The sequence below is a fragment of the Microtus pennsylvanicus genome, chromosome 17, assembly GCF_037038515.1.
Source record: "Microtus pennsylvanicus isolate mMicPen1 chromosome 17, mMicPen1.hap1, whole genome shotgun sequence".
Classification (NCBI taxonomy): domain Eukaryota; kingdom Metazoa; phylum Chordata; class Mammalia; order Rodentia; family Cricetidae; genus Microtus; species Microtus pennsylvanicus.
Window position 1 is genome coordinate 34,773,849 of NC_134595.1, and position 14,221 is coordinate 34,788,069.

A 14,221-nucleotide genomic window follows, 5' to 3' on the forward strand; every position below is an offset into this window, starting at 1 on the left:
CTCATGTTGCTGCCCACTGCCTGGTATTCTTCCCTTGTCCTTAGATAAGGTAGCAATACAGGTGCTTCTGCACATGTCAGAAACTCAGAGGTCATCATCAACTCTACCTTCTTCTGAACCAGCCCAACGGCTAAGTCTCCGACTCTCCCAGATCCAGTCATCTGTTGTTTTCCTTTGTCATTGCCATCAAAATCAAAGTCCTGTGACTCCTTCTGAAACTACTACATAGCCTACTGACTGACTTCGTTAACACCTACACTCTTTTCCACATACTAACACAAATGACAAAGATATTCTGTTTAAAATGCTCCAATGATTACCCCTCTTAGAAAAATGCAATTTATTTATTTATTTATTTCTCTTTCTTTTTTTGGGGGGGGGGTTCAAGACAGAGTTTCTCTGTGTAACAGTTCCAGGAGTCCTGGAACTAGCTCTTGTAGACCAGGCTGGCCTTGAACTCACAGAGATCTGCCTGCCTCTGCTGGGGGATTAAAGGTATGAGCCACCACCGCCCAGCGCAAATTCTTTTTTAGCACGACCTATATATAACTCCTACAAAGTCTGGCTCTACTGTCTAAACTAGACCTGCACTCTAATTTCTCCCCATCTACCCACAATGTTCTGGACATACATGTCCTGATGGGTAAGACAGACTTTGATGATAAACAAAGAAACAAATCACTTGAAAGAAATCACCTGCGATGTGGGGGGAAAAACTGTAATCAATGGAAGAAAGTCAACAAATTAATTATAGCAGTATCAGCCTGACCAAGTTACAGTGTGAGTAAGGAACGACTGATTAATTCAATAAGGCTGCCATTTTACGACTAAGTACTTAAGGACTAAGGACTGGTGTGCATACAGTCAGTGTGGACACCTCCCCAAGTTAATCCTAAGGAAAGTTAATTCCTGCATCTGGTACTCAACTAAATGAAGAAAGAACAGTTTGTTTCCATGCTGGCTGTGCTGGAAATCTTGAGTAGTACATCCACACTACTCTATGGGAAACCAGTAAGGTCAAAGGTAGGTGTGACTTTTGCTCAATTTACAAGCTAATTCCTATAACTGCACAGTCTAAAACAATGATTATTAACCTTGGGGTGGTGACTCCCTGGGGGTCGAACAACCCTTTCACAGGGGTTTCACATTAGATAACTTGCATATCAAATATTTACATTACGGTTTATAACAAAAGCAAAATTACAGTTATGAAGTAACAATGAAATAATTTTATGGTTGGAGGTCACCATAACATGAAGAACTGTATGAAAGGGTCTCAGCATTAGGAACGTTGAAAGCCACTGGTTTAAAGGAACACACACCAAACCGCTTTTTTACTTTCCCTCCCTCCCTCTTTCACTTTCAGATTTGATTGTTAATTTATCACTTGTTTATTTATTTACTCATCTATTAATTGTTCGATTATTCATTTATGCAGTGGGGATCAAGGCCAGGGTTCTTTATTTCAACTACTTGTATAATTTCTGATTCCTGTTACTTGACCTATTTGCAACTGATTAATCAAACAGCAAGCTAATCAGTGAGAAAGGTGATACTCCCCCTCCAATGGGGGTGGTGGTGTTTACAAGGCTAGGTAATTCAGCAGCATTTACGGACTTAAGATGCCACAGAGAAAGCTGGGCAGTAGTGGCACATGCCTTTAATATCAGTGCTCAGGAGAACTAAGGGGCAGGTGGATCTGAGTTCAAGGCCAGTCTGGTCTACAGAGTGAGTTCCAGAACAGCCAGGGCTACAGAGAAAAACCCTGGGGGAGATGCCACAGAGAGAATTGGTTGGCCATGTTCGATCTGACTGTTTTCCTTCCATGTTCTTGTTGTGGTTCTCTGCAGGCTTTTCACTAGTCAGTGTGTATTCTGGTCCTCACACCCACTGAGTAGCTATTCACACTTGCAGCACCTCCTAAACACTCCCCCTTTTAAGCTGCTGAAATCCCCTAATCCACTGGTCCTTACTGACCACATCCCCTGTGTGCTAAGGCTGTGTTTCAGTGCTGCCCCCAACAAGAGGTCAATGCCTCTGGAGTCCTTACACTCCTGGATAATTTACCCACAACGTTTTTACCCCAGCTCCCAGAGTTCTAATTGTTGTAAATGTGATGGAACCCATGCATACTTAGTTTAATGATTTGTGCTGCTTGTCTGACTTCAATCCAGCTCAAGTAATCCTGCCAGCTGGACTGATTTCCAAGTAGTTAACTCCTAGGAGTAGGCATTTCAAAATGGTTGCACTTTCCTCCAGAATTTTATTTAGTATCCTACTATAGATATGGACACCTAGCTTTACTCCTCTCTGATGAGACCTGCCCGTGGCGAACTCTTAAACTGTTCCATATTGAGACACTCCTTTTTACCCAGTCCTGGAATACGTGCTTTGTTCCCCCAATACTCTTTCTTGTTTTGAGACATGGCTTCTCTCTGTAGTGCGACTGACCTGGAACTCACAATACTGGAACAAACTATGCAGTTTGAATTAACTTAAAACTGATAGCAATCTCCTGCCTCATCCTCATAATACTCATCTTTGTGCTGCTGCAGCACAGGCCACACTGCTCAGAGCTGGTGCCATACTAGCACCAAACAGAGGGAAGACAGAATAAGGCCACACTGTCCACTGGGCGAAAGCAGGAAGAGGTGCTAATTTATTTTTATGAATTAGTAAGTTCAAAATAAATTATTTAAAACAAAATGGAGTAGTGTGTAGGGGGGTAAGTGCCTTTAATCCCAGCCCTCAGGAGGTGGAAACACGCAGAATTTTGTATATCTGAAGCCACTCTTGTCTACATGGCAAGTTCCAGAACAGCTAGACTCACACAGTAAGACCCTGTCTAAAAACAGAAGGGGTTGGAGCAATCAAAGTTCTTATATAGAAAGATATGAAGACAAGACAAAGATGTAAGATGGGATCTAGAAGTAAACTAAGGTCAGAAAGATGGCTCATCAGGTAGAGAAGCTTGAATCCAGGCCTAAGAACCTGAGTTAGAACCCTGCATTCCACAATGTGGCAAAAGAACTGATTTCTGAGACTTTTCCTCTGATCCTCATGGCAAGTGGCTTCTCTCTTCTCTCTCTCTCTCACACACACAAACACACACACAGTAACTTGGTAGATGGTCACAGGCTATCACACATAAAACTTCTACAAACATTCTCAAGTTTTTTTTGTTTTTCGAGACAGGGTTTCTCTGTGGCTTTGGATCCTGTCCTGGAACTAGCTCTGTAGACCAGGCTGGTCTCGAACTCACAGAGATCCGCCTGCCTCTGCCTCCCGAGTGCTAGGATTAAAGGCGTACGCCACCATCGCCCGGCATTATATGAATATATATTTCATGTTTTCTTGGGTATATACTTACCAGTGTCATGGTTAGATCAAATGGTTGATTTCCTCTTGTCTACTAAAGTGCACTGTCTCATATATTTAGTAGCTCTGTTTGCTCTGTATTCAACACTTGCTACAGTAAATATGTCCATATTAAACATTCTAACGCTCTCTGGTCACTAATTTTTCTTCGATACCCGATTTCATTCATCCATAATTTTCTTTTCTCCTTGTTATTCAAATTACTAGTTACAGTTTTGATTTCCCTCAGATGAATTAAACAATGTAAGTTCAGGGTTGAGGGCTGTATCTTACAGTAGATCACAAGAACCCTTAGACTGAACTCTCTGATTCAAGTTATTAGTCATATTATTCTACTCATCTAATCATGAAAACTATTTTGTGATCATCCTTAACTATAGGGGGAGAAATGGACACTGTAGTGGCTTGAATGAAAATGGCCCTCATAGACTCATGTATTTGTATGCCTGGTCTCTAGTTAATGAAGTGTTTGGGAAGGATTAGAATGTGTGACCTTGTTGGAGAAAGTGTGTCACTGTAGCTGTCTTTAAGGTTTCAGAAACCTCAAGCAATTCCTAGTGTTCTCTCTGCTCCTGCTCTTAGCTCACCATGCTTTAATCCCACCAGTATAGACTAACTCTCTAGGACCATGAGTCCAGTTCAACATTTTCTTTTTTGTAAGTTGACTGACTGTGGTGTTCTGTCAAGCAACAGTGAAGCAATAAAGACAGATACATAACTTAGCAACGACACTAGCACAGGACAGCATAAAAACTACCCTTTGTTCAAAAGTCTTACAAAAATAGACCTTGACAAGATTTGGCTGCAGAAAGTAATTTAGGCCCATGTAAGGACTTAATTTAAAATAAGTATCATTTGGCTTGCTTTGAAAGATCACAACAGTTATAGACACTGTAGAAATCTAAGCAGAGTAAAGGATGGCTTAGATCAAACACAGGATTCGATTCTGAGTTTAAAAATTATTTTCTTCTTTGGGGCTAGAGAGATGGCTCAGTGATTAAGAGCACTGGACGTTCTTCCAGAGGACCTGGGTTCAAATCCCAGCACCCACACTGCAGCTCACACCTGTCTGTAACTACAATTCCAGGGGATATGACACCCTTACAAAGACAGACATGCAGGCAAAACACCAATGAACATAAAATAAGAATAATCATCAAAAATTACAGCAAACAAACAAAAACCAACTACTTAAAAATTATTTTCTTCAAAGTACTGATTTGGGAATTTCATGGGTGTTTTTTTTTTTGACCCATGCCTACAAGAATGGAGTCATGCACAAGGACTGTGAAGAACAAACTTAGAAGAGGGTTGGGAGCATGACCTAAATAGAACTGTTTAAGATTTAAGAGTGACATAGGGAAGAAATGGCATCTGAAGCACATCTCACCTCCTTATCCGTAACATGGATCCAGTACTCTGTGCTCCTGAACACGGCTCAGCATATTTCCTGATTAAAGTATTCCTGGACAGTCTGTACTTTCTGTTATAGTGAACGAGACAGATGACACTGATATGGACATAGACACACTATTTTCTACAGCTGACATTTAAAGAAGGCTGGATATTCTATTCATTTAGCAGTCCTAACCTTTCCTATCATCTCTTGCATTTTGTTTATTTGTTAGAGAGAATCTCTCCATATAGCCCTGGAACTCACTGGGCAGGCCAGACCGGCCTAAAACACACAGAACCTCCCTAAAGTGGTCAGATTAAAAGTATCTGTCACCATGCCCACACTTCTAGCCTAGCTATTCTTGCATTTTGTCAACATTTATTAATAGCTTACTACTGTTGGTCCTATCTTTTATTTGCAATAGTTATATTTTAAATTTGTATGCTATTTCTTTGTGTGTTGCCTAGAATCTCTAGTACAATGTTGACAGGTTACATCTGGGTTCCCAGGTTAATGCTCAGCATTGTACTAACAGTGTGTCTCACACTACTCACAACCGCATCTTTCACGTCAGTTCTCTCTCTTCCACATGTGCACTAGTCACCATTTCCTTTTAGATAGTGACAAATCAGTCAGAAATCTCAGGTGTTTTCTATTCTTAATCTGTTTCAGAATAACTAATCTACATGGAGTTATTCTTCAGAAATTCCCATGTTTGTTTTACACTCCTAGCAGGTCTATTCTTGTGTAAGAGCTTAGAGTGGGAGTTCTCAACCTCCAGACTCATGACATTTTCGCTGGGTAATTCTTTGTTGCTGTTCTAATTTTAGCATCCTGGGCTTTACTAACTGAATGCCAGTAGCAGCCTTCCCCTAGTGCTATCACCAAAAATGATCCTGGCATTCCAACTATCAAAACACAGCTTGTGGATCAAAAAGTCATTGACTCAGTCAAGCAGAAAGAGGATGTGGATTCCATTACTTTCTTCTGCCACTTCCATCAAACCATAGTCTTAGTTAAGATTTTTCTCTGTAACCTTATCTACATTAGGATATTTCCCCACCTCTGTAGTCAGTTCCCTCCCTGCCATAATTCACATTAACCACCACAGTACAATGCAAAGTTTGGAGGAACTCTTGGGACTCCTCTAGACCCTTCCAAAGAGTCTGAGGTTTTCACAATTACAAAGACATCATTTGCCTTCCCCCACTGCACTGCTAATCATACTAAAAGGACTGATACTCCAGCACACAGCAAGGAGGTGCCAGCAAACTATAGCAGCAGTTACTTAAATCTGCATTACTACATACTTAGTCAAAAAAGGCTGCTGGTTTCACCCAAGAATGCCCAGGAGACCTGTGCACAGTGGCACATACTTGTAATCTCAGTACTAATGAAGTCTGAGGGTAGAGGATCACAAGTTTGAGAAAAGTCTAGGCTAAGAGGAGGGTGGAAGGAAGGGAGGGAGGGAGGGAGGGGGGGAGGGAGGAAGAAAAGCATACCAATGAAGTAGTAGAAAGTCATTAATGCTATTAAATTTTGTCCTGTAAGTACACAATTTGGTATGAAAAATGGGAAATGTGTTTGGTTCTTTATAAATATGACTGAGTGTTAAAAGGAAAAGTGTCTATTTGCCAATTATCAAATTCTCATGTGGTATCAAACATTCAAAATTATCTGAAATGCTATTAAAAGTTTTTTTTTCTTAAAATTTTTCTTTAAAAAAATGTGTATGTACATGAGTTTACCATATGCATGCAAGAGTCCACAACAGAGATCTAGAGAGGGTGTCAAGTCCCCCTGGAACTGGAATTACAGATGGATCTGAGATGCCGAGTGTTGGGAATGGATCCCAGATCTTCTGCAAAAGCTGCAAAGGCTGAGCCACCTCTCTAGTCCTGGCCCTCTCTTTCTCATAAAAGGTTTGATACCTATGTAGTCTGTAAGGGGCTAGATTTTCTTCACATATTTAAACCAATACAACATGTAAGAGAGTGATGCCAGTGTGTGGATCCAATGGCCTTCTGTCAGCACAGTGAAAGATTTAAAAAATGTCTTCAAAACAATGCTACTCTTCTCCCTGAATTTTTCATTTTGGATGATAAAGCTATTTTCCATAAAAATGTTATTTGTTGCTGGGTGGTGGTGGTATATGCCTTTAATCCCAGCACTCAGGAGGCAGAGGCAGGAAGATCTCTGCGAGTTTAAGGTTAGACTGGTCTATAGAGCTAGTTCCAGGACAGCTAGGGCTGTTACACAGAGAAACCCTGTCTCAAAAAAGAGAAACAAAACAGAACAACAACAGCAACAAAAACTTTCTTGATTTTAATTTCTAGTGGGGTAATATCTACTTATATAAAGCAATACTTACATAAAATATTTTTTTAAGGTCTTAGTACTTTGAGAGTATATAGATGTCATGAGAACAAAAAGCTTAAGAAATATGCTCTATAAGTCTGTCAATCCATTTTATTGCTTTCGTGAAACATTCTTCAATATATGTCTGACGTGGAATTCCCCTTTGTATGCTGTGAATACCATTGACTAATAAAGAAAACTGTCTTGGGTCTGTGCAGGGCAGAATAGAGGTAGGTGGGGGGAATACTAAACTGAATGCTGGGAGAAAGAAGGTGGAGACAGAGAGACACCATGTAGCCACCGCCACCAGAGACAGACTGAACCTTGTCAGTAAATCACAGCCACATGGCAATACACAGATTAATAGAAATGGGTTAAATTAAGATGTAAGACCTGGCCAATAAGAAGCTAGAGCTTATAGGCCAAGCAGTGATTTGATTAATACAGTTTCTGTGTGGTTATTCCGAGTCTGGGCAGCAGGGAATGAACAAGCAGCCTCCTACAACATGTGTCCGTCATCCATCCTTCTCAACTAGAATGGAAGCTTCAAAAAGCAGAAACCTTGTGTATCTTTTATGTATGACATCCCTAGTACCGAAGATGAAGTAAGTTCAATGACAGCTGGAGTGTAGCTCAGTGGTAGAGTTACTTGCCCAGCATTTGCAAAAGTCTGCCTCAATCCCTAGCCTATCCCCCCCCCCCCGCCATACATACACACACTCTCTCTGATAAACAGAGTGAGCCACTGAGGCAATTCCTACAAGTATGAATCACTTTTTTGTGGGGTCTGTTCTTCTTCACATTGCCTTCTAAGACAAGCTTGCTGGTTCATGTGCCAGCCATAGGCATCAGCTCAGCTTCTTCTTAACTGTAGTTACTTCTATCTCAGGTTAGACCCGGTGGACTATCAGGACTGTTGGCTGTTTTGTACAGGTGTAAGATATTTAATAGTGAGAAGGAGGCCAGGGTATGCAAGCTTACCCTCTTGCCTTCTGAGTTGCAAGTGTTGCTGTGATTCTGCTAACTGCCACCTCTAATTTCCTGAGGATACATAATTCCATTGTCTGGAAATAGACATCTCCTATTTTTACATCTTATGAACCACTTTAGTAAGATTGGATAGTTTGGTTTGTTTGTTTGTATTTTGTTTTTTTTTTTTTGAGACAGGGTTTCTATGTTGCTTTGAAGCCTGTCCTGGAACTAGCTCTTGTAGACCAGGCTGGCCTCGAACTCGCAGAGATATGCCTGCCTCTGCCTCCCGAGTGCTGGGATTAAAGGCGTGTGCCACCACCGCCAGGCAAGATTAGATAGTTCTACATTCTGTATTCATGCTAGCACTTACCTTATCCAGTAGTACTTTTAGACAGTCAAGACAGACAAGCAGACAGAGACACAGGCGCTCTTTACAACTTTAAATCAGTTTGGTTTCCTGGTTCAAAGGGCATTGAAAATATTAAATAGAATGAGAAAACAAAAGGAGATAGGATAAGGCTAAGAACAGTCAGCTATACACCAAAAGACACTGGTAAAGCCACAGAGGAAAACAGAGCAGAAATGATGGTTCACAGCCAAAAACTCTGGGACTACTTAAGATTTATGTTATTTATTTATGTGTTTATATGTTTAGGTATGTACATGTTTGAGTATAGGTGCCTACAAAAGTCCAGAGGAGGGACTTCAAAACCTCTGAAGCTGGAGTTACAGGCAATTGTGGGTGGTCAGATGCGGATTCAGTAAGTGCTCTTCAACACTGAGCCAACTCAGCCTCTCTGGAACCATTCAGAATAGGAAGAATTAGCCACACATTCTCCAGATTTACTTAACTGTGACATAATATGTTAGAGTTAGGAACTCAAATCAAACAATGATTACATCATTCTATCTAAAAATGAAGATAATCTCTAAAGTCTTACTGCTTAAAAAAAAAAAGGAGCCGTGCAGTTGTGGCAAACACCTTTAATCCCTGTACTCGGGAGGCAGAGGCAGGCAGATCTCTGTGAGTTTGAGGCCAGCCTGGTGTATAGGAGCTTGTTCCAGAAGTTAGGGCTGTTTCATAAAGAAACCCTGTCTTGGAAAACCACACAGGAAGTGGTAGTAGCAAAGTAACCTAACTTTCATCCCTAGACAGGAAATAATTTCTTAAAGGTGAGAAACTTTGACCCTATCACTCGTTCATAAACAACAGGCATTTAGGCCATTAGAGTAAGGCACCTGTAGAGCACAAAAGGAGAGTAAAGACACAGTGCTCAGAGCTCTCAGACTAGCAAGCAAGGGAGACAAAAAACAAATCAACAAGTTGAAGATAGTGCCAGTTTAGACATTTCAAGACAGGTGCCCAAATGATGGAGATTTGTATTATGTGCACAGGAATGGGATAAAGAAGGAAGATTCTGAGACTCTCTAGCCTAAGAAAAGAAATACACGTGAGCGTTCTGAAAGAGAAATGGGGCTTTGGTGAAAATAAATGAGGGGAACACCATTCCCAAAGGACGAGGGAAAAGACAATAAGACTAAGACATTATAGTCTATTTGATTATCTAACTTTGAAGAGTAAGGTTCATGACATAGAATATAAGGATTGTCCTCAAGAAAAGTGGAACTCACAGGCTCTATTCTAAGCCCTTTCAGGAGCAAAACACATAGGACTCTTCTGAGAAGAGTGGGTAAGACCTGACTAGGATCAAAGCCAGACTTTAGACTGTAATGATTAGGTAGATGGGGATGCTATGTGTTGAGAGGAAAGCAAAGCAAAACAAAAAACTTAGGAAACCAGGAGGAAAATGTGATTCAGTGGTAGAACACTTCCCCAGCATGCAGAGGTAGCTGCTGTCTAGTGCCCAGTCCTGGCTAGTGGAAAGACTGCTTTCAAGAATCAGATCACTAATACTTCAAGAGTGGAGTAAATGAACACTTGATGCCATGGCTCACACTGGCAATCACATTCTAGCACTCAGAAAACTGTTCCACATTCCAAACCAGCTTGAACTATAGAGTGAAATCCTATTTAAAAAAATTAACCCAACTACATCCAAATGGAAATTTATTGGTTTTTAAAAGTTACCTCATAGACTATCTTTGGTCCTTAATAAAGGAGTTAAAGCCAGGTGCATACCTTTTCTGCTTTTTTGTCAGAAATGTCTTGCTTTTCCAAAACAGCCATGCTCTCCTTCAGGTTCTTCACAATATCTGCCGGAGATTTGTGAGACTTTCCAAACGGGAACGGCATGACGGCAGCAACAGAGTCTTTCACTGCACTCTACCTGCTAGACCTGCAACAGAGCACAAGGATCATGTGAGAGAAGTAGGGCTAACAGAAGACACACTTCACACTCTAATCTGTGGAGACAGCTCAGCACTTAAGAGTCCTGGTCTTCCAGAGGACAAGGTTTTGGTTACTAGCACTCACTGATGCCCTATTCTGACCTCCTCACACACATGGTATATAGATATACATGCAAGCAAAACCCCATACACATAAAAGTTTTTCAAACTTAAGTTTTGGTAACCTGGCAAGCCCACTAAAGCATGTGAAAATACTGTTACAGAGAGGCCTTCTGAAACACTCTTAATTTTTAAGCACCATTTTATTTCCCCCATCTCTTCTTCTAATTATTCAAACAGGTGCCTGTGGGTGCTTCTGACATATACAGCAGTAGGAAGTACCTCTCACAGGGCAGCTACTACTGTCAGACCCAACGCTAAGTTCTCTCCTCATTCAAACAACCCTGGCAGTCATTACTGCTTCCTTACAGATGATGTGAAGAAGGCTGACAATGTGGCTCAAGGTAAAAACAAGCTCCAGTTCCTACTGACCTTGTTCTTAGTTATAATACTATGACTCCAATTGACAGTGTCTGTTCTACAGCTGAGGAAAGTAAGGCAAAAAGCCAGAGATGGAGCTCAACTAAACAGCATCATCATCAGCAACATGCTCTTATCCCAGAAGTTATGTTGCTCCCTCACAACACCCCAGTAGGCTTTTCTTATATGTGTGTACTTCCTTGGCATCTGAGTATTTCAGAGCTGGAGGGAACCTTGATAACATCTTGGATCAATCTCCCAAGATATCCTTAAGATAAGATGTTACTTATGGTCTTCCTACTCTCCTAGTGCAGATGTAAACATCACTGATCAAATTCCTTCGGGAATGTTAACAATGCTCTTAACTTTCTGTGGCAGTGGTTTGTGGTAGTGGAAACTAACATTACAACTACATAAATCACAGTATTACTTTATCTGAATAAAGACTACAGTTACCTAAAAGCTACCATAATAAACTCAGGAGGACAACCAGACCCACACATAATTTCAGCACCTGGGAGGCAAGGTAGAAGAGACCAGCCTGATTCTCCCAAAAGCTCCAGGCGGCCAGGGTTACAGAATGAGCTGGCTGCAGTCACAAACAAACTTAACAGGACAACAATGGAAGCAACTAACATAGTAGCATGTTGGAAGTCACAAGTTTTTTGTTTTCTCCATTAAAAGGATTGAAAAGAAGAACTGGGAGTGGGTATAGTTCAGTAAATGGGTCTACCCCATTACATCGAAAACCCTGCATTCGATTCCCAGCAATGGGAAAGATTAATAAAAATTTCAAAGTTGGAACCAAAGGCATTAATGGACTTTAAATAACTTCATATATAATATAAAAGGGTAACACTTTTCTGAAGAACCTTATGCATCTCTTAGTGGCTTTCAAACTAAATTTCAATTTCACAGTTTTAGTTGCACCTGGTACCTTTCTACCTCTCATCCTTGCACCAAATCAGGAAGAGAGGGGTCTGGAATACTGCATCCCAGTTCTGTGTTTTCCTTTGTATGCATGCAAATTACATTAATACCTCCACTGCACAGTATTTTAACACTTCCTTTGAAAATTCATCTGAAAATTTTGAACTTTCCCCCCTAATATGATATAAAGAAATGCATGGCTTTTACAAAGAATGGGAAAGAACATGTAGATTTACTGCTAATGTTGAACCTATATAATGAAATCATAACTACATTATTTCTCAACAAGTTTTGATGCGATCTCTTCTGACCAGTCTATTCCCTGTCTCAGTTTCTGTCACCGTACAAATCGTACTCTGAGACGGGTGTTAGCGGAGCACAGCTTTAGTCTTAACACTGGGAAGGCAGAGACAGGTGGATCTCTTAAGTTTGAGACCAGCCTGGTCTACAGAGCAAGTTCCAGGAAGCCAGGGCTACACAGAGAAACCCTGTCTTTGGGGAAAACAAAACAAAACAAATAACAATCCCTCCAACCCCTCCCCAGGTATGTAGCATGAATTCTAACTGACCTTAATAATAAAAACCTAGAGTCCGGTATTAGGGGGTGAAAGCTGAAAGATCAGAGAAGCAGAGCAGCCAGCCACTGGTCCTTACCTCTATGAAATCCTCAGACCAAATGGGGTATTCAGTCTGTCTCAGGTAAGAACTCTAGAAGCTGGCTGCTCTGTTTCTGATTTTTCAGCATTTACCACTATATTTAACTTATTTTTTTATTTATTAAGGCCAATTAGAATTTGCGCTACACAGATCCTATTTTGATCAAATTAAAATAACATCTTCAGCTGGGTGATGGTGATGCACACCGTTAATCTCAGCACTTGGGAGGCAGAGACAGGTGGATCTCTGTGAATTCAAGGTCAGTCTGGTTTACAAAAATTAGTTCCAGGACAGGCTCCAAAGCTACAGCGAAACCCTGTCGGGGGGGGGGGGGGAGGGTAGAGACACAATGACATCTTCATTAATCAAAGAAATAATTTAACACATGCCCTTCACCATGGGTTCTCACAACTCAAATCCACTTCTAAGCACCTTTTTAAATAACAGCTTTGGATGAGTGCTGTACTGTCTCAGATTATCTGCTCAATGGCATATAAAATCCAGGTTATTTTTTTCTATATTATTCAAACAGGGTATCTCTACTTACACGGTAGGTCACACAATACAGTTTCTGGAACAAGTATCTTTGTGTACCTGTATTCTGTAGAAATCACTATGGAGCTATGCAGATGTTTTCTGCTCTGCTTAGATCATGGAAGAGGTAACCAGGTTGATGGTGGTTTAAAAGGTCCTATGATGTTAGTCACAAACACAAAACACAGCCTCCAGGGAGACCATGTATATAATATTTCTCTGTTTAGAAAAGGTTATGAAATAATCATTCTTAATACACCAAACAGGAACATAAAAACAAATCCAATGTCCTCTGCAATAAGCAGACACTGACACGTAACTCAAGACAATAAGCAGATATTCCACAAAGGATCCAATCGCATCAGGAGAATTATTCATGATGCATAAAAACCCCTTCTTTAATATTATGATTAAGTTTTTAAACTAAAGCTAAAGTAAAAGCATGGGTGCCTATTTGTGATGATAATCAGCGATCTGTCTGGAGGTCAAGGGTGATCTGGAAAGGGTGCAGTGATGAAGTGATGATTTAACACATCACCTTCATGCTACAACGAATACTTAGAGCCCTGAAAGCTCAACGTGTGACTGTATCGCTACTTCTTGCTTTGCCTTGTTGTTTGCCACCAGATGCCTTCCTCTGCATTTATTACTTTTCTGAAATTAATTCGGTGACTCATCTTTGCTCTGATGTTAATGTCCTTCAAGGTTTTGGCTGTCTCCCTTACCCTCTATTTGCTCTGTCAGCCTCATCTATAGTTACAGCAACTGCTGTCTACACGCTATCCAGACACCCAAATCTCATCCTTGTGTCACACCCTCCCGCCCCATTGCGTCACAACACTTGGTCATGATAGATGGTGCCACTTGCTTAACTTAACTCTCCCATACGACCAGTTCACTATTTTGAGTCAACTCTATTTTGCAAATCTCTATTCTTTGGGACATTTGGCATTCTCCATATAGGCCAGAGGTTGCAATGGAATCAATAGTACTTGTAGGACATGATATGAGAATCTGTATGCTGCAAACTTAATCCTCAATACACAATTGAGATGCTGAGATTTAAATGGGAGGATTTCATGAGAATGGAACCTCGTGGATTGACTAATGCTGCCTTTTTATAAGCGATTTCTTTTGCTTGTTTTGTCTAGAAACCTGTTCTGGGAT

At 40.7% G+C, this 14,221-nt stretch overlaps 1 protein-coding gene across 1 annotated transcript in view; it reads right to left on the reverse strand.

Annotated features, from left to right (window-relative positions):
• Positions 1-14,221, reverse strand: part of Cab39 (calcium binding protein 39) — a 79,049-nt gene that overhangs the window by 30,195 nt on the left and 34,633 nt on the right. The window contains exon 2 of the mRNA XM_075952199.1: positions 10,245-10,401. Coding sequence (XP_075808314.1) covers positions 10,245-10,358 — 114 coding nt within the window. The 5' untranslated portion in view covers positions 10,359-10,401. The remainder of the gene's footprint in view (positions 1-10,244; positions 10,402-14,221) is intronic.